At 50.2% G+C, this 19,883-nt stretch overlaps 2 protein-coding genes across 4 annotated transcripts in view; one reads left to right on the forward strand and one right to left on the reverse strand.

Moving 5' to 3' along the window:
* Nucleotides 1–6,014, reverse strand: part of RAB6A (RAB6A, member RAS oncogene family) — a gene marked incomplete at its 3' end in the record, with an annotated part of 52,611 nt that extends 46,597 nt beyond the window's left edge. For 2 of the 3 annotated variants that reach the window (XM_080613731.1, XM_080613729.1), the window contains exon 1: nucleotides 5,545–6,014. In XM_080613731.1, the coding sequence (XP_080469857.1) occupies nucleotides 5,545–5,614 (70 nt within the window). In that variant the 5' untranslated portion in view covers nucleotides 5,615–6,014. The remainder of the gene's footprint in view (nucleotides 1–5,544) is intronic. The other variant, XM_080613730.1, reaches the window with a different exon arrangement.
* Nucleotides 6,015–10,902: 4,888 nt separating this feature from the next.
* On the forward strand, nucleotides 10,903–19,807 carry MRPL48 (mitochondrial ribosomal protein L48). The gene is made up of 8 exons (XM_080613223.1): nucleotides 10,903–11,076; nucleotides 12,796–12,848; nucleotides 13,190–13,227; nucleotides 14,109–14,194; nucleotides 14,954–15,126; nucleotides 16,771–16,873; nucleotides 17,985–18,074; nucleotides 19,621–19,807. The coding sequence occupies exons 1-8, from the start codon at nucleotides 11,056–11,058 to the stop codon at nucleotides 19,693–19,695; spliced, it is 639 nt and encodes a 212-aa protein (XP_080469349.1). The 5' UTR covers nucleotides 10,903–11,055; the 3' UTR covers nucleotides 19,696–19,807.
* The last annotated feature ends 76 nt before the right edge of the window (nucleotides 19,808–19,883 follow it).

The raw sequence follows: 19,883 nt of genomic DNA on the forward strand, positions 1-19,883 counted from the left end.
AACTGCTCTCACAGGTTACAGGTGAGTTTAGCAAGTTGTCTGGAAAAATGTGATGGTGTTTGTATAGAGACAGCAAAATTCCATTTATTGAGGCATGTTTCAAAGCACTGGGGGTATTTGTTTGCTTGGTTTGGTCTGCTGGTGCAGGGTTTTTAACCAGCAGTGGATACAACAGGTATTTGCACATGCATGAATGCAAGAAACGCTTTTAAACACCCAAATTAAATTATCAGGTAGATAGGAAGGGAGCTGCTTCCTCACAAACTGATGAAGACAAATTTTAGCCATCAGTGAGGTCGAGAAGAATGGCTGACAACTGTTGGCTCTAATAATTTCCAAATGCTACATCTTCTGGTCTAGATGAGGTTCCTCACCTTTATTTCTCTGTTAGTCCCACTTATTGCTACAGGAAAAGCCTTAGACATCAGCTTCACAGAACCTGGATCAAGTGCCAAGTACCATCAAACACCCCCATACCTGGAGATATAAAATCCATTCCTTTAAATCAAGGGGTAAGAAGACCCTTTCCTTCCAAGTTCACAAGTTATTTCTCACATACATACAGAGAAACACACAAAAGGACAGAAAGACACAGCTGTTCTTCCTTTGAAGAACAGATCTAACTCCTTCAGAAGCTTCCACAATTAGAAAGGGATGAAAAGGCACCACTAGAACAGTCACCACAAGACATTTAACCCTTTTTCCTCCAAGCTTGATATGTATGACTATAGTAAAGGCTGTTTCAGGGACGGAGAAAAGAGGAATCTCAGACTGGTTTGGGTTGGAAGGGACCTTAAAGTTCAACCAGATCCAACCTCCTGCCAAGGGCAGGGATACCTTCCACTAGACCATGTCCCTCTTGTGCTGTTGCCCCAGAGCTGGATCAGGACTGCAGTGGGGTTCCCCCCAGAGCACAGCAGAGGGAGAGAATCTCTTCCCTCGACCTGCTCCTCAATGCTCAATGATCTTGCTGGGCACTGAAGTAAGACTGACTGGCCTGGAGTTCCTGGATCTTCCTTTTTCCCTTTTTAAACATGGGGGTCACATTTCCCCTTTTCCAGTCAGCGGGAACTTCTCCAGACTGCCACAACTTCTCATATATGATGAATATTGGCTTGGCCACTTCATCTGCTACTTCCCTCAGAAACCATGGATGCATCTCATCAGGCCCCATCATCTTGTGCATCTTCAGGTTCCTTTGATGGCCTTGAACCAGATCTTCTACAGCAAAAGGTTCTTTATTCTCCCAGTCCCTGCCTTTGCCTTCTGTGACTTGGGCAGTGTCATTGGAGCAATGGGCTTCAGCTTTGCTAACCTGATCCCTGTCTGCTCAGACAATACTTCTCTGTGTTCCTTCCAGGCTACCTGTCCTGTCTTCCTCTGCAGGCTTCCTTTTGGTGCTGGAGTTTGTCCAGGAGCTCTCTCCTCCTCCAAGCAGGCCTCCTGGCTTTCTTGCCTGACTTCCTCTTTGTCAAGATGCACCCTTCATATTCAAGCCTCCAGATGTACCCAAGAATATTAAGTTCAGTGACTCGTGGCAAATGCACACAGGCCAATATAAACCCAAATATCTGAAGACTCAGCCACAGCAAAACCAAGACATTAGGAAATTAACAGGAGATAAAGGGATAAGATTTTAAACTACCACTAGGACAGGTCAATAGCTCTCTGGAGCTCATAAAGCCAAGAATTCCTTAAGAAGGGAGTTTTAAGTTGCACAGGGATGTGACTGCGACCAGCGTTACACCAGCCTCATGTTACCTACGAACCACCTGCAGCTCTCCAGTTATCTAATAAGATACATCACACTGTTCAGCAGCGCATGTACCAACATCATTACACAACAGTAAAGTTCATTAGTGGTTTCCAAACAGTTACGTTTCCCAAGATATTACATTGAGCTTATCAGTGGTTTCAATATTAAAAAGAAAACCTCAGTTCCTGATTAAAAAAACCCCAAATGTTAAACTCATTCTAATTTTAAAATCTTATGCAATGCAGAAATGCCACCAGAAAGATACCACAGGGACTTATTTTGCTTTCTGTACATATTAATGCCCTTCAGACTCGCTCACCAATAAAAGCTGCAGCATAAACCCACGTGATGAAAGAATATTTCTGTTGCAGTGTCCCAGCATTCAGTTCTGCCCACTCCATCTAAAATATCAATGTATTAAGAAGTAGAGGTGTTCCTATGCAAGACAGAATTGAGAATGTCATTAAGATCTGAATATATACCATCAGCACTGCAAGCTACCCCAACACAGGTGATGTGGTCACTAACTGATGTGACCCAGAAATCAGAATTTCTTCAACTTGGGGCATTAGATGTGATGAAAATCACCTGCTAAAACAAGATCAAAGGCAGCAAGCAGCATACTTCTCCCCCAATAGCTCTATGTAATCCCTCAGCACAGAGCTCTCTCTGCCTTTTCAGTAAAGATTAGCATATTTAAAACTGCTAAAGTCTGTATAATCTTCAATCATTGAGAAAAGTAATTCAATTAAGGTAAGCACTAGTGAAGTTGTCTTCTTTCTAGCCACCCAATGCTATATCCTTGTACTACAAGGAAAGGAATAGGAGAGAGAAAGAAAGAGAAGCTGCTTCTTCCAGCTGGACACAGATTATGTTGCAGGCTCGTGATGAATCCACAGTACATGCGGCAAGTACCCCGGCTGGGCTGGGGAGGGGCATGGGGGACACAACCACTGGACTGCTATGGAGAGGCAATGACTTGCAGTAAATCCCGAAAGGAGCCCTGAGTGATGGGATGTCATTTTGGCAACACACCCCACCACTGGGACCGATGGAACAGCATGGGCAGGACCCACAGACAGAGCTGCAGCACAGAGCGCTCGAGGATCTGGTGCAATAAAGAACAGGCAAACAAGGTAACAGCCACAGGAGACAGGATTTTGGGGACAAGGGAGCAAGAAAAGAAGGAGCTTTAAATAAAAATAATCAGCATCTTAGCATTGGAAAGAGAATCTGCAGCTGGTGATGAGGAAGGATCACTGCAGTCCACACGAACGCCTCGGTATATACAGCGTTGAACTCCCACAATATGGCTGAGGATACCAGCAAAAATCAGCCACTGCAGCCTCTGTGTAATCCCCCTTTCCTGCAGGAATAAACCACCTAGAGATGCTTCCAGATCTCCCAGGGAATGACACACACCACTGCATGGAAGAGCCTGCACAGTAACCAACTCCAGTTAAGAATTTGTTAGCCATCACACGCATGGTTATTGAAGAGACAGCAGAGAAGGTCTGGGATTAGGCAGCTCTGGTTGCTGAGGCAGCTAAATCAACATTGGAGCCCTTCATAATGTTTCATTTGTCATTGTGAAGTCCCTGAATGGAAATGAAGCAGCAGCCTCCCCACCAGCAGCACTAGGGCATCTTTAATTAGGGCCTTCCAACAGGGCAGGCAACCTTATAGCCAAACAGGAAGCAAATGCAGCAATCCAGTGCAACAGTTGTACAAAGAGATCTTCTCCTTTCTGAAAGCTCTTATTTCTACATTTCCCTTAACCTTCCAAACAAAGAGTGTCAAAGGGAGCTGTGTGTAAGCAAAGATCACTCAAACCCCCTTTGCAGCAGCAGAGAATTATCCCCATCATACAGAAGAACATTATTAGGGCATTTACTCTTCCAGGAGCCATTTGTAATGGGAGCTATTCACCCTTTGGACAGTAAAAAAATCCCAGAGAATGACATCATGACAGCAAGATCTGAAGAAATTCGAGCCAAATTCAAGGGGCTAAAAAAAAAAGCTGTTTCTCCATCAGAGACAGGAATCAGAGCCCGCCCGTGCTGCAGCACCCACGAGCTGCATGGACACTGCCATCGGCATCACCACGTTGAGCACGGCTCAGTCACGGAGTCATCGCCCAGGGTTTGAGACAAAGGCAGGGCTGAAGCTCACACGGCAGCTGCCAGCAGGGCCCTAACCAGCCACATTCTAATCAGCTCAAACCCGTCCACAAGCCATGCTCAAGACAGCAGTTGCAGCACTACATGTATTTAGTTAGGAGCATTTTGCTCTGCTATAGCCATAAAACCCCTTCTCCCCACCCCAGATTTGATGCTATGAACAGAATTACTTCAAACCTTCCAGTATAAACACAGATGTTTAGCCAAGAGGGCAAAAAAACCCAAACACAAAGACTTGGAGGAAGCAGATATCTGATGTTATGTCTGCTAGAACAGATAGACACGTGTAAACTATGAGGTGCTGAGGTTTAAGATCTGCACCAAGTGCTACAACCTTCCATGGAGATATCTGAAAAACTTCATGAAATCAAAGCTCAGGAACAGAGTAAAACATGCCAAGCATTTTGCAAACACACTGATAATACTTATTACTGAATACCGCCAGGATAAAATAAAACCAAGCAGCATCTTCTACACATGCCCCTCTTCCAAAACCCTCATAAAATGGCTGGCCAAACAGCACCTCACCAAGCAGATAAGGTGACGTAGCCAAGGAATATATATATATCTTCAAGATATCCAAGTTGAACTTGTGCTTCCTGAATCCATAATACAAAAAGGGGCTGTTCCAACCACAAAAATAAAATTAAATCAAATAAAAACAATGAAAGGAACAACCAATAGATAGGAAAATAATTTTAATAGCAGCCTTATCACTAAACGCATTTCTAGATAAGTACAGACACACCAAGAGAGAAGTCAATTAGGGGAGAAGGAATAAATAGACTAGGATTTCATCATCTCCTACCACACAGAGACCAAAGGTGGCTGAGGGAGCAAATACCCCACCCTGAGACAGGCAGTATTCTGCACCTACTCATTATGTCAAAGATCGCTCAGGATCTGGGCAGGATTACACAAAGCATCTGACAAACGAGCTATTCTTTCCTCAGGAAACTCTCCAGGGTGAAAGGTTTGAAATGCAGAATCGAAGAGAGAGGCCTTGTGCTGAGGGAGGAGGAGAAACCCCTCGGGTTTTGTTGTTATTTCTAACTGAAAAGCCAGGATGAAGAAAATCTCATCGGCTGAATTCAGTATTTCAGGCGGTGCTTTGCCAAGCCATAACTTCACGTACAAAAAAAGCTGTATTTACACGGAAAAAAAGCAGGAATTGAGACTCCTACCCCCCAAAATAAACCCAGAGGAGCCGGGATTAAATGAATCAGCAGCTGTTTCTGGAGATGTGGCCGTGAATTTCGGGTTGGTTTTACTTTAAACCACAGCTCGATCTCTCCCTGCCACCGAAGGGGTACTGACCACAGGGCAGCGCAGCGCTGCAAGGGGGAGGGGAACGCCCCACGGCAGCCCCACCACCACACGGAAAGCGGCGGGGAGCGGCCGGGAGACCCCCTTTTCCCTCATAAATGACACCGTCACCCCCTTTTCCCCTCATAAAGTGGGGTTATGGCAGAGCCACCCCCTCGGGGGGGGGGGCTGTCTCCTCAGGCGCTACCCCAGCCTCCCCAAGGGTGGGTCCGCCGCGGCGGTCGGTGGGGTGACCGGAGGTGTGGGGAGACCCGTCCCGAGCCGTGCCGGGCGGTGACTCACCGCTCTGCTCGCCCAGGAACACCAGCTTGAATTTCCGCAGCGGGTTGCCGAAGTCCCCGCCCGCCGACATGATGGAGGAGCTTCCACCGCCGCCCCGCGCTCGCTCCGCTCCCCGCGGCGGGACCCGCGAACCGCTCTCAGTCGCTTGCTTTCCGCCGCCTCACCCCGTTCCTCGGTGAAGGCTGCGGTGCAGGGCTGTAGCGGGGCGCGGAGCCCCGGCGCGGTGAGCAGAGGCCGGGCGGAAACTGTGGCGATCTCCGCCGCTCCCCTCAGGGCCGAACTCCTTCCCCCCACGCCTCACACCGCGCCCGCGCACGCCATGGCCCCGCCCCTCGCCAGGCACGTAGCGCTGCGTGCCCCTGAGCCACGCCTACCGCAGCGCAACGGGCCAATCAGAGCGAAAGGGGCGGGGCTACGGGGGAAAGGGCGGGATTTGCCACCCGCTGCGTCTGAGCCGGGGGTGCGAACACTCTGGAGCCTAACGATGGCTGCTAGGGTTTGATGGGTGCTGGGGTGAAATCCTGCTCGCTGAAATCGCTGAGCTGCCGGAGGGGACCCCGGATGCCTGTGGGGAAAGGCAGATGCACACACTCTGCCCGCAGTATGTGCAGCTCCCATGGGGCTGGAGGGCCTCCTGTATCAAGGTATAAAATTGGGGCTGTTCAGCCTAGAGAAGAGAAGCTGCGTGGAGACCTCAGAGCAGCTGGAGAGAGACTTTTTATCAGGGCCTGTAGGGCTGGAAGAGACCTTAATGCTGCTCCAGCTCCAACCCCTGCCACAGGCAGGGACACCTTCCACTGGAGCAGCTTGCTCCAAGCCCCTGTGTCCAACCTGGCCTTGAACACTGCCAGGGATGGGGCAGCCACAGCTTCTCTGGGCACCCTGGGCCAGCGCCTCAGCACCCTCACAGGGAAGAGCTTCTGCCTAAGAGCTCATCTCAGTCTCCCCTCTGGCAGGTTCAAGCCATTCCCCTTGGCCTGGCCCTACAGGCCCTTGTCCCAAGCCCCTCTCCAGCTTTCCTGCAGCCCCTTTAGGCACTGGAGCTGCTCTCAGGTCTCCCCTTCAGGAGCCTTCTCTTCTCCAGGCTGCCCCAGCCCAGCTCTCTCAGCCTGGCTCCAGAGCAGAGCTGCTCCAGCCCTCGCAGCATCTCCGTGGCCTCCTCTGGCCTCGCTCCAGCAGCTCCACGTCCCTCTTGTGCTGCTGCCCCAGAGCTGGATCAGGACTGCAGGAGAGGTCCCAAAAGAACACAGCGGAGGGAGAGAATCACCTTGTCCATGTTGTGTCAGTATGGATTTGAGGGATCTTTCCTGCTGATCCCAGGGAAAATAAGGGCTCTCTACCAGGGAGGTGTCTTGGCTGTAACAATTATTCTTATCACAAAAGCTCAGCTCAGGCTCAGCATCTCTTCGCACTGGGTGAAGGAAACACTTCTGCATTGCCTGCCAAATAGGTTTCAGCCCAAGGGGCTGGCAGGAAAAATGGATGTGGCTTTCAAGATAAAGCAATTGAGGGACCTGGCTGTGCTTGCTGAAGGCAGAAGATATCATCCTGCTGACTCCTGGTGGCCTTTGGCATGGTCCTAAGAAGCTCTGCAGAAGGTAGAAAAGGAGATATATATTAGAGGTTTTCTTCTAAGATGTTTTTAAACACTTTTTGACTGGTTTTGAAATCAAACAAGTCCATAAAGAAGGAGACACTTTCAGGTGCTGGATCTCAAGTCTCCTAGGACAGCTTTGCTCCTCCAGTGCAATAGAAAGTGGATTGAGAAGAGGCAAGAAGCCTGCAACAGCCTCTTCATCAGTCACAAACCACTCAAGCATCACCTCTGCCAACACTTGTGCTGTACAGGCACATTCAGCTACGTGACAGGGAGAGATCTGCAGCGAAGCAGAAGAGGATGGATGAAGTAATCTTTCCAGCGAGGCCAGGCCCTCTCAGCAGCTGCAGGAGCCTTGAGAAGGAAGAAGAGCTCCATGGTTCTATTTCGGTTATAATTAGAGTACAGAAAAGGGGTGCTTTGGGTTTCTGCAGCAGAGGGGAGAAGCAACAAAGCACCACCTTTGCTTTTTTAAATGTCACAAAGAAAGAGGTTGTGCTCCTGCAAACAAGGATGCGGTTACCTGGCTGTGAAGTGATTCATTAATCAAAGAAAGGCAGATCCGGGAGCTGAGGCACATTCAGACTGGAAATGAGGTCCATGGTTTTTAACAGAGAAGGTGCACAGCCACCAGAACAAGCTGCCAAGAGCAGTGCTATCTTTGTATCCAGGGAAAATCAAGAGAAGGAGCCTTTATGGGAAAGCTGCTTTCATCAAAGCAGGAGTGATCTGCTTCCGTGTAGCGGAAATCTATAGCTGAGGCGTGCAGGAGACTGAATTACATGATTTAACAGTCCCTTTTGGCCTTAAAATGTGTCCATCTATGATAGATGATGGAGAAACTCTGCAGGGAAGAAACAGACTCATTTTTCACTGATATGTAGGACAATGATGGTCACTGGGAGAAGGATACTGTTCTACCCCAATTTGTGACTGCTCTACCTCAAACTCAGCTTGGGGCAGTGCTCCCTCCTCAGCCACATTTTGTGCGATGAGTCCCTGTGGGGGGGCAGATGGAATTAGGAGGTGCAGCCCCATCCATGAGCACGGAGAGTTTGAGGTCACAGAATCACAGAATCAACCAGGTTGGAAAAGCCCTTTAAGCTCATCCAGTCCAACCATTGCCAGCACGGCCAGGGCCACCACTGCCCCATGGCACTGAGGCCTCATCTCCACGGGGTGTGAACCCTTGCAGGGACGGTGCCTGCAGCCCTGCCCTGGGCAGCCTGTTCCAATGCCTGAGCACCCTTTGGGGCAGGAATTGGTCCTTTAGCTCCATCTAAACCTGCCCTGGTGCAGCTTGAGGCCGGTTCCTCTTGTCCTATCCCTTGTTCCTTGGGAGCAGAGCCCAGCCCCTCCTGGCTCCATCCTCCTCTCAGGCAGTTGGTTGTGGAACAAGAGGTCATCATGAGCATGACTCGATCTTAATTGCAGTGCCCATCACGGTCTCCTCCCACAAAGACAGCACCAACCAATCAGTCACAGCAGCCTCTCCTCAAGCTCTGCATTTCCTTCAGCAATTCAAAGTTCATGGGAGGAGAAGCCGAGCTTTACTGGTCCAGGAATGATGGACTCAATCCCGCTCAGACTCCCAGAGAGCTCCTTGCTTGAAGAGCCTGGAGTCACCAACGCAGCGTCACTGCCAGGGTGGCCCTGGCTAGGGCTCAAAGGGCAGGACAACGTCCCTTCCACATAGGCAGTTTTGTCATGTCCAGGGAGCTGCACAAGAGCACAGCTGGGAGCCCATGGCCTTGATAAGGGTGGAGGAGACAGCAAAGGTGGTGCAGATCCTCTCTTCTTCCTCCACACCTGAGTGAGTGGAGGAGACAGCACAGTGCTGTGCATGGCACTGAGCCCACCTGTGCTCTTCACTGGGGCAAACCTTGGCTTCTCTTGTTCCTTCTCACCCCTCCATGCACCAGATCACAATGGAGATGAATATGTGGGGTATCAGGTGTGTGTCAGAGCAGGACAAGGCCTGGCAGAGTGGAGCTGGAATCAAATGCGTGAGCCTGGTTTGCGGCGGAGTCTTGCCACATCAATGAACGCAGATGAACTGGAGATAAAGGAAGAAAGCCTGTGACAGACCCCGACAGCTTCAGCCAAAAGCAATCAAGGCAGTGATCTATCAGCAGAGCTAAATCCTGACCTGAAATCAAGCTGCCAGGCAGCTGCTGCACGGGATGGAGAGCACTAAGATATTGCTGCTTGCCTTCTATCTTCCGCAGGGAAGCAGGCAGGAGGCTCTGCTATCAAGAAAGGGGAAATTAAGGCCAGCCAGGAGAGAAAGGAGTGGGGAAGAGCACAGGAGGTGGCTGATACTGGGCACTGGTGAGGCCACACCTGGAATCCTGTGCTCAGCTCTGGGCCCCTCACTGCAAGAGAGACATTGAGGGGCTGGAGCGGGGCCAGAGAAGGGCAGCGGAGCTGGTGCAGGGCCTGGAGCCCAAGGGTGATGGGGAAGGGCTGAGGGACCTGGGGAGTTCAGTCTGGAGAAGAGAAGGCTCAGGGGGGACCTGATGGCTCCCTACAAGTGCCTGAGAGGAGGATGGAGCCAGGAGGGGCTGGGCTCTGCTCCCAAGGAACAAGGGATGGGACAAGAGGAACCGGCCTCAAGCTGCACCAGGGCAGGTTTAGATGGAGCTGAGGAACAATTCCTGCCCCAAAGGGTGCTCAGGCATTGGAACAGGCTGCCCAGGGCAGGGCTGCAGGCACCGTCCCTGCAAGGGTTCACACCCCGTGGAGACGAGGCCTCAGTGCCATGGGGCAGTGGTGGCCTTGGCAGCATTGGCAATGGTTGGACTGGATGAGCTTAAAGGGCTTTTCCAACCTCACTGATTCCATGATTCAGGTGAAGGAGTGTGGCTGGGACAGGAGGAACCAGTTTGCAATGGGATTTTCAAAGCCAGCTCCAGACTGTCAGCTTTGGGGTGCACGGAGCCACCCATCACCCGTCCCTTACACCCTGCTCTACCCTTTCCCCCTCCTCTTCCACTAGGACATGCACACTGCAGATCAGGGATGTCCCCGTTCTTCCTCCAGCCTTCCCACCTCAAGTCCTGGGAAGTGCCTCCAGACAGCGACGGGGATCACAGCAGTGGCTCTAAGGTGGGATTAACTCTGCCCTCAGAGGGAGCAGCCTGCCGAGGAAACAGTTTTCCTTCCCAAAGGCGTGCCTGCATTGGAACTGAGCACCTCCTGCTCACCCCCTCCATTGTCACACACACAACCGACCCTGGACCATGATACTGCTGCTGACCACAGGGTAAGGTCCAGCCCGTCCCCGTCAAGGAAAAAAGACCCCAAAACCCCTTTGCGGTGCCCATACCAGAGCCAAATCAGGCCGGTTTAGCACCAAATCCTCTGTTTCCGCTTCGGCCCAGCGCGCCCAGCCCTGCGGCTCTCACCACACTGAAGCAGGGTCCTGCAGAGCCTGCGTCAGTCCCTGCGTGAATCCCACAGCCAACAGGGACACCGTGAGCTGGCTGAGGGCTCATGAACGCAGATACCGAGCCCTGGAGCCTGCTCGGCCCCGGTCCGCCCGCCCTGACAGCCCCCGGGCACCTCCATCCCCCCGACCCCTCACAGCGCTCCCCCACCGCCCTAACATGGCGGTCGCGGTGCCACACTCAACATGGCCGCCGCGCTGGGGCGAGTCCGGCCAGCCACACTTAACATGGCCGCCGCGGAGAGCCAATCAGCGTGCGAGGAGCGGGCGGAGCGCGGGCTCGGTGTGAGGGGGGCGGTGGGGGCGAGGTGTTCGCCATTACCGGTCCCCTCAGGCGCTCCCCACCCGTTCCTTCAGGACACCGGGGGCTGCCGGTACCGCGGGTGTCGTAAGGTTATCTCTCCCGCCGGGGGGGACGAGGGGAGGGAGCCGCGGGGACCTTGAGGGCCTCGTCCCAGGCGCAGGGATGAGCGCGGCGCTGCCGAAGGTACCTGTGGGCTGCGACCGGTTGTGGGGACACCGGGTGCGGTACTGGGACGGGAGGGGACAGGCCTGGTTCTGGGGACAGGAGGGAAAGGCCGAGCCCTTCCTGCTGAGGGGGGAAAGGCCCGGCCCTGGGGCTGGAGTTCTCATAGAATCATGGAATGGTTTGTGTTGGAAGGACCTTAAAGCTCCTCCAGCTCCAACCCCTGCCACGGGCAGGGACACCTTCCACTGGAGCAGCTTGCTCCAAGCCCCTGTGTCCAACCTGGCCTTGAACACTGCCAGGGATGGGGCAGCCACAGCTTCTCTGGGCACCTTGGGCCAGCGCCTCAGCACCCTCGTTGTAAAAGACTTGTTCCTCACATTCAGCCTGAATTTCCCTCTTTTCGTTTAAAACCATCACCGCTTGTCCTATTTATTGCACAAGCCCTGCTAAGAAGTCTTTCCACATCTTTCTTATCAGCCCTTTTTAAGAACTGAAAGGAGAGGAACTCCAAGCCCCATTCCTCGTTGGAAGGGAATTGAGGTGTTGTGTCTCCCGGGAGGACACAGGCCTGACCCTGAGTTAGTGCCCTTGTTGCTTACCCTGGTGTACCTGGGCCAGACGCAGAGATTCACCCCCCAACACCCCTCTTTCCTCCTCCGGTACCCAGGGACCATCCCTGGTCCTCCCTGTCCCTCTGCTCACATTGGCAATAATCCCCCCGGCGTGGCTGGCATGATGCAGCTCTGCCTGCCAGGGTTGTGGTGACAGCAGAGCTCTGCCTTGCTGATGGATGAGCTGTTTCCTTCCATCCATGTGGAGCTGGAACAAGCCTGAGGGTTCTTCATGTGGCTGTTGTAACCTGGTGGTGGTGGGATAGTGTGAGGGATGAATGTGGTCTGTAAGCAAGGGGAGGAGAGCCTCCCTCCCCAACATGTTGGATCCCAAACTAAAGTGAAGGGGGTGCCTGAGAAGGTTAACACAGTCATAGAATCATGGAATCAACTAGAACAGGTTGGAAAAGCCAAATGTCCCATCCCTTGTTCCTTGGGAGCAGAGCCCAGCCCCTCCTGGCTCCATCCTCCTCTCAGGCACTTGTAGGGAGCCATCAGGTCCCCCCTGAGCCTTCTCTTCTCCACACTGAACCCCCCAGGTCCCTCAGCCCTTCCCCATCACCCTTGGGCTCCAGGCCCTGCACCAGCTCCGCTGCCCTTCTCTGGCCCCTCTCCAGCCCCTCAATGTCTCTCTTGCAGTGAGGGGCCCAGAGCTGAGCACAGGATTCCAGGTGCGGCCTCCCCAGTGCCCAGCACAGGGGCACAATCCCTGCCCTGGCCCTGCTGCCGCACTGGTGCTGATCCAGGCCCAGATGCCATCATCTCTGTGTTACAGCTGTGTTCTTGGGAGCAATAGTAGCTGGAGGCTTTGGAGAGATTGGAAGGGTTATCGATACATTCAGAGGGTCTCCAGTGCTATTTCAATGGGTGTGTTCTGGGAAGTGTTGGTGAAAACTCACTGGGTATCTGCTGTACTGTTTGCATTCTAACAGGCTGCCAAGGAAACTGTGGCTGCCCCATCCCTGGCAGTGTTCAAGGCCAGGTTGGACACAGGGGCTTGGAGCAAGCTGCTCTAGTGGAAGGGGTCCCTGCCCGTGGCAGGGGTTGGAGCTGGAGGAGCTTTAAGGTCCCTTCCAACTCAAACCAGTCTGGGATCCTATGATTTTAACCATAGGGCTCATTGCAGGTGCTGTGCCTGAAGAAGGGAGCGTTGCTAAAGCAAGTGTTTGCACTCAGCAGGTGAGTGATCTGAAATTAAACCTATCAAGTAAAACACAGTGTAAGGCATTAAAATACTCAGTCACTTCCACTGCCATTGCCAGAAAACACCCATGACAAGAAAAGTACTTTTTTGCCAAGGAAAATCTTTTAATTGTGGAGGGAGGACTTAGAGCTGATGTCTGGGAGCTGAAAGGGCTGTAGGATGTGAAGAAGAGAAATTCCTGTTGCTAATGGCATCTGTCTGTGTCTGAGGGAGGACTAGGGGTGGAAGCCTTTGTTCAAGGATTGGCCAGATGTGTTGTGTTTCCACATCTGGTAGGTGAAAGCAGAGCTTTTAATCATTATCTTGTTTCCTACAGAGCAGCAACACCCAGAGAAAGCCATCTGTGTGCTGCAGGTAAGGCCTTTTATTAATCCAATACAAGAAAAGCCTCATTTAACCAAAATAAATATGACACATTAGAGAGTTTGTGTCCCCTTTTGATATTTTTAAGCTAATTTTGCACTGAGCAGCTGCTCTTCCATACCTGTTTTCCTAACCTTCTGTTTCCCTGTTCTTGGCTAAGCAGGGTCCTAGTCATGGTGTTACACTGCAGAGTGACACCAGGCAGATGCTATTCACTATATTACTACTCAGGAACTGACTTGATCCTCGTGACTGTAACATTTATTGAGCTGGTGGAGTCTGCTGTCACAATTTAAAGTAGAATTTGTTTTTGATGTGGAGGCAAAGAGTAACTGAGTGGCTTAAATCCTTGGTGTTCGGTTTCTCTTTGCTGTTCTGAGCTGCTTTTATTAAAATGAGGGTTATTGAGGGTCTCATTTTACCCTGGAGAAGGAAGGATAAATAAAAGCTGATGCAGGTCTGATTTGGCTTCTTAGCATATGTATATTTGAACAGGACTGGATTGAAAATGAAGTGGGGCTCAGATCCATCGTGGTGGCAGCACTGCTGTCATGGAAGAGAAGACAGATGTAACATTTCATCAGCATCCTCCCCATCCACGGGTGCTGACAAGTCTGTCTTTTATTTGCCTGAGAATTCACCTGGGAAATGAATCACTTTTAATTTCTTCCTTATTTGTTTCTCACTGTAACCAACTGTGAATTGTAACAGGCTGGTGTGGGGCAGAGATCACCTGGAGCTTTAGCTTGGCTTTGCCTTTGTCAAAGAACTGAGGATAAATTGTTGCCCACAGTGAGGATTTGGGGCTCTCAAAGCACTTGTATATGGTAAAAGAAGAGCTGGAAACATGTTTGTTCTGCTTTGGGTTTAAGGTGATGCACTCCTGAGTTGCCACAGACACTACAGGTCCCGTCCTACACATGGCATTGGGAGGTTCAAATACCTGCTCCCAAAAGAGGTAGGTATAAAACTCCCCAGCTGTGCTTGCTTCCAGCTGAGGCATCTTGATAGAGTCTGATTTAAGTGTTGGGGTTATTAATTCTATGGCTGATGAATCATATGGGAAAGGAATAATGTAATTGTTTACTGCTTCTTGGTAAAGAGTGTTAAGTCACACCCACTCACAACACTGCATGAATCCTTCCCAGTACATAAATACTTTGTCCAGTACATTCTTACTTAAGTTAATGAATAGTTTTGGGAGGGAGGAATCTCTTCCTGATGCTGATTTTAAACCCCCCCCCACTTCAGATCATTACAGAACGTTGTCAGCAGGTTTTATTTGCATTTAAACTTTCTACATTCCCTCAAATTTGGAAAGATGACAGTTTTTATGGAAGGAGGAACCAACAACTCCTCTAAAACAGCTGCCTTGAAGGCAGGAGCTGAAATAAAAAGCAGTTTTTCTCCTCCCTTTTTGTCTTCTTCTGGAAGAAATGAATCATGGTGTGCATGTATTTTCTGTGTGACTTCTGTAGCTCTGCCATCCAAAAACTGAACTGTTCAACTTGGGAACATCTGTTCACAGAATGTCATCCCAGTTTCATAGTCAGGGAGAGTGAGCACAGATGGGCTGTGAGATACTCAACTCAGCTCAGCAAACCTTTGTCAGAAGAGAGAGCTGTAGATGGTCTCCTGTGTGGGCAAGAGGTAATGGGTTTATTTCCAGCTTTGTTCCAAACAGATCTGCTTTCTGTGTTCTCTTTATTAAATACAGGTTCCAAAGAAGAAAAAGGACAAAGTACAGATGAAAGAGATAAATGCTGGGACAGATTACGAGTATGGAGATATCAACATCCAGATGACTTCCTATGATATGTGTCTTGTGGAGCATTTTGCTCAGTACGTGCATAAGCTCTGCAACAGACTCTCCATTAGAGTCAATGAAAGGTATGAGGAGCTGTGCTGTCATTCCTCACCATCTCATCGTGTTAGGCCAGGTCAGGCTTCTGCATGATGATACCTCGAGATAAGGGCACAGTCTCTGATAGATTGCCACATCTAAATCTTCTGCCATCTGCCTGACATTCTCTTTATGTGTATCTGTACTATTTGGGGTGCTTTATTCATAGAATCACTGAAGGGTTTGGATTGGAAGGGACCTTAAAGCTCATCCAGTTCCAAACTGGCTGGACATCTTCCTGTAGCCCAGGTTGCTCCAAGCCCTATTCATATAAGGAAGGCTGAAATAGAGTTGTTCAGGCACTGATTCCAAGGGAAAGAGAGCTGTTACTCCTCATTCCTTTGAGAAAGAGGAATGTCCTTGACAGGCTAAGGGAGAATGGCTTTAACCTGCCAGAGGGGAGATTGAGATGAGCTCTTAGGCAGAAGCTCTTCCCTGTGAGGGTGCTGAGGCGCTGGCCCAGGGTGCCCAGAGAAGCTGTGGCTGCCCCATCCCTGGCAGTGTTCAAGGCCAGGCTGGACAGGGCTTGAGGGTCCAGCTTTGGGGGACAAGATTTAAGGTCCCTTCCAACCCAAACCACTCTGGGATTCTACGGAAAAGGCTTAAGCCTGTGGGTGCTGAGCCTGGGAGTGCGGGCTCAAGTATTGCTGACTTATGGCTGCTGGTTTTTATATGCTCTGTGCATATATTGTGCTCATTGCAAGTGATTATACAAACTGGAATGAACTTAGGAAACCCCTGAAGGCTGTGGGAGAGCTACCCACTACTTTAGGAGTAGGGGATGCTTCAGTTGCACACTCAGTCTCCAAAGCAGATATATCCTGGTAGCAGCCTTGCTGGTTTTAATGACTCTGATGGATGTGAGACAGGTCCTTGGTGCCTGCAGTGCATCCAAGGAGCTGTAGTCACTTGGAGAAGCACTGCATTGCTGTAAGTAAAACCACTTAGGGGTGCTTCTCCGAAAGTGTATCTTTAACTTCTCTGAAAGTGTATCTTTAACTTCTCTGAAAGTGTATCTTAAAGCTTTATTACCTTTTATTTGGGCCCTCTGAGGTTGGACTTGGTGTGCAGAGTTCAGTATGTACAGAAAGGTGTTATTTCCCCTTAGAGAGCAAAGCTTGTAGGTTAAAACATGAGCAGTAGGACGTAGCCTGTTACTGATGCTGTGCAAGTGGAGAGGGGGAGTTGAGGTCTCTGAGGGAACACTAACTGCAGAATGGGATCTGATCCAGTGCCTCATCATACTCTTGTTGAATTCAGAGGTGGAAATAAGGTCTTTGGAGTGGTGCCTGGCAGCTTTTGCCTCTGTTCCTGATGAACAGATTACAGAATAAATCAGAACTGTGGCTTTAGAGCTTTCTTTTAACTCTAAAAGTTGCAAGTTCTCTTCCCAGGCTGGTGTTTGTAGCTGAAACAGCTTTCTGCTGGCAGCAGAGCTGCAAGCTTCTCCCTATCTCTTTCCAGTAAAGCACCCAGCTTCTGCCAATGAGTTGTTTGATACATAGTTTGCATAATTAATTCCTCATGAAAAGTTAATCTCCTTCCACATTCTCTGCTGCTGGAGGTTGATTCCTTCCTGTAAAGAAGGAATCTCCCTCCCTGGCCAAAGCACTGACCTGTGGTTCCTGCAGCTACGCGATGCCCACCAAAACCGAGGAAGTGCTGTTCTTGGAAGAGAGAGGTTCCAAACCGCAGCTGGATGCTGTCCTTACAACCCATCAGAGGGTTATCCAGGTAGGAGTTTGCTCATCATATTGTGGCTCTTGTGCAGTGCTTCCTATCACAGGCTGCCCCTCAAAACCCCTTAACTCCTGGGGTTAAGTCCCTGGAACAAATGAAAGGTGTAATCTGTGTGTAAATTGAAGTATGGAGCAGTCTAATTGGACTTCTTGCTGAAGGTTTCTCACCAAGCAGAAGAGGGGTTCCTGGATTTTGTATTTCAGACCGAATATTTATCAACTGTTTTATGCAGAATACTTAAGGCAAGGGGTAAAAAAGTCACATTTGGTCTACAAGGATGCTGGAGAGGGGCTCTTCCTTAGGGACTGTAATGGTAGGACAAGGGGTGATGGGTTCAAACTGAAACAGGGGAAGTTCAGGTTGGAGATAAGGCAGAAGCTTTTCCCTGTGAGGGTGCTGAGGTGCTGGCCCAGGGTGCCCAGAGAAGCTGTGGCTGCCCCATCCCTGGCAGTGTTCAAGGCCAGGTTGGACACAGGGGCTTGGAGCAACCAAGGTGGAAGGTGTCCATGCCCATGGCAGGCGTTGGCTGGATGGGCTTTAAGGTCCCTTCAGCCCAAACCATTCTGTGATTCTATAAAGGATGATTGGGCAAACTCAGTGAAATCTAAAAGTACTGTTAGTATCAGGGCCAGTTTCAGACATGTACAACTGTTTGAGGTAAATAGTGCTTTCTCCTCAGTGATTTTTGCCTGCTAAACCTCTGTTGAATTACATTTTAAACCCAAGGGTAGATTTTATCCCCTCGAGATAGCTGATGTGTGATTAAAACTGGGGCTTGCAGGTTTGCAGTGGCAGCCTTTGTATTAGATTCTCATGTAATTGAAGATCTTCATGCATGGCTGAATCCCTTTCCATGCAGGAGAACAGTCAGGAAGCACAGGAGAGCAGTCAGGAAGCACAGTGTTCATAGAGAAGAGCCAAAATGAGAGCTTTGGGCTGTGCTGTGTGCAAAAGGTGTGAGCACAAAGCAGAGTGCTTCTCTGAAGTGCTTGACTGCCACAGGCTCATACTGAAAGGGACACTCTTTCTTTCTATGGCATTAATATAATGAGTCCATTTGGGATGTGGGGTTCTACTCCTGCAGCACTTTTATTTCATCTTTCAGATCAGCCATTTGAGCTCAACGTTTGCTCCAATCCTCTTGGAAATCATTCAGAGTAACCAGCCTGAAGGGGTACATCTGTTAGTGAAAGAGGTACGTTTGATTTTACCAGTGATGGGCACTCAGGAAGCAGATAGGATGTGACATGAATTTGCTTGGAAAAGACAGACCTGGTCTTGAGGCTGCTGTCTGCTCTGGACTTACGGATACCCAGGATCACCCAGAACCAGCCTCTCACTTGGTCTGTGGAAGACCATTACCTCTAATTCTTGATGAGTGTTCCATACTCCATTTAGCATCCTCTGGATGCATCCCTGCCCACCAAGCCGTGTGGTGCAGTTGACATGCTAAAGGGAAGGGATGTGATCCAGAGGCACCTGGACAGGGTGGAGAGGAGGGACTGTACAAACCTCATGGAGTTCAACAAGGCCAACAGCAAGGTCCTGCACCTTGATCGGGGCAACCCCAGCACAAACACAGGCTGAGAGAGCTGGCCTGGGTCAGCCTGAACAAGAGAAGGCTCCTGAAGGGGAGACCTTAGAGCAGCTCCAGTGCCTAAAGGGGCTGCAGGAAAGCTGGAGAGGGGCTTTGGACAAGGGCCTGTAGGGCCAGGCCAAGGGGGAATGGCTTTAACCTGCCCAAGGGGAGACTGAGATGAGCTCTTAGGCAGAAGCTCTTCCCTGTGAGGGTGCTGAGGCGCTGGCCAAAAGACCTCAGGACTTCAGGGCAGAACTCCACCCACTGGGGGACCAGGCATGAGGAGATACTTAAACTCATTTTACATTCAAACAAAACATTCCCAGGAAGCCCTTTTTCTTGAGGGACTAAAAGACTCTGGTGGCTGGCAAGGGAATGCAGCACAACTAAATTTAAACATGAAAGCACAGTTGGCTTTTTAAGTGGCCTTTGAAGAGTATTTACTTATCTCCAGCTCTGCAAAACCAGAAGGAAGATGGGAGAAGGTCTCTTGAGCTCAGTAATCTCTGCTTTGGTCACGGTCCCATTTCTAGGTTTAATTTTGCCTGATGGCTTTGGCCCTGGAGGGACAACAGTGACATTGAGCCACTTGCAAAGTCATTGCAGTCCACTGCAGGAAGCCCAGGGGGGAGACTCAAGCGGCTTCATGCCACTGGTGGTGCAAGAGGTGAAAGCTTTGGGATGCTCCTGCAAAGATCTGGAGAAAGTCCAGATCTCCTTAAGAACATAGACACTACAGTGATGGGCAGTGGCAGAGATGGAGATGTCCAGTTGACTTCTTGAGCCCAATGCCATCACTCACACTGACAGAAGCAGTTAGCCAGGAGAGGAAGAGCTTACAAAGACAAATTTCAGAGCAGCCCATGCCAGCACCAAGTGTTCAGAGCCATTGTGGCCTCTGCGTTCCCCCAGACCTGCTCCTGAGGGAGGCTGGATGTAACAGAGGAGCCTTAGAGCGCTGCAACCAGCTTCCACATGGAGCTGCCTTATAAGATCCTACTTAGTGGGGACTTTCTGCTTGGGCTCCTTAGGTTCAGCAGACAATTAAGTTCTTTGTTTTTCCACTTCTAAGTAATTCGCTTTGGGAGAGGGTTCATCTTTTTCCATTTCAGACAGTTTTCAAGGTGGTTCTGATTTGCTTGGGTTGTTCTATCCTCTACAGCACACAGAAGCTGACTTCAAGAGCCGATTGAAGGCTCGACCAGAACTTGAAGAGCTGAAGGCACAGCTGAACTGAGATGAACTCTCCATCCACTTTGGAGCGACCCCTGGGGAAGTGACCTCCACATGGTTGTTAGGCCTCCAGAAGGTGATTTCATGAGCACTGTACCAATAATGTGGTGAATGGCAACAAAATTCCCTGTTAAGGAGCTTGTCTTAATAAATACATGTGTTTAACTGACCCATTAGAATGCGGCCACGGAG

Source organism: Psittacula echo (assembly GCF_963264785.1).
Source record: "Psittacula echo genome assembly, chromosome: 3".
Lineage (NCBI taxonomy): Eukaryota > Metazoa > Chordata > Aves > Psittaciformes > Psittacidae > Psittacula > Psittacula echo.

What these genes read in the sequence shown, in the direction of transcription:
- MRPL48 (XM_080613223.1), top strand. Translation starts at nt 11,056, where the DNA reads ATGAGCGCGGCGCTGCCGAAG. An exon ending in AAGCCATCTGTGTGCTGCAG is followed by an intron (nt 13,228 to 14,108) that starts GTAAGGCCTTTT and finishes TTTGGGTTTAAG; the next exon opens with GTGATGCACTCCTGAGTTGC. An exon ending in TCCATTAGAGTCAATGAAAG is followed by an intron (nt 15,127 to 16,770) that starts GTATGAGGAGCT and finishes TGGTTCCTGCAG; the next exon opens with CTACGCGATGCCCACCAAAA.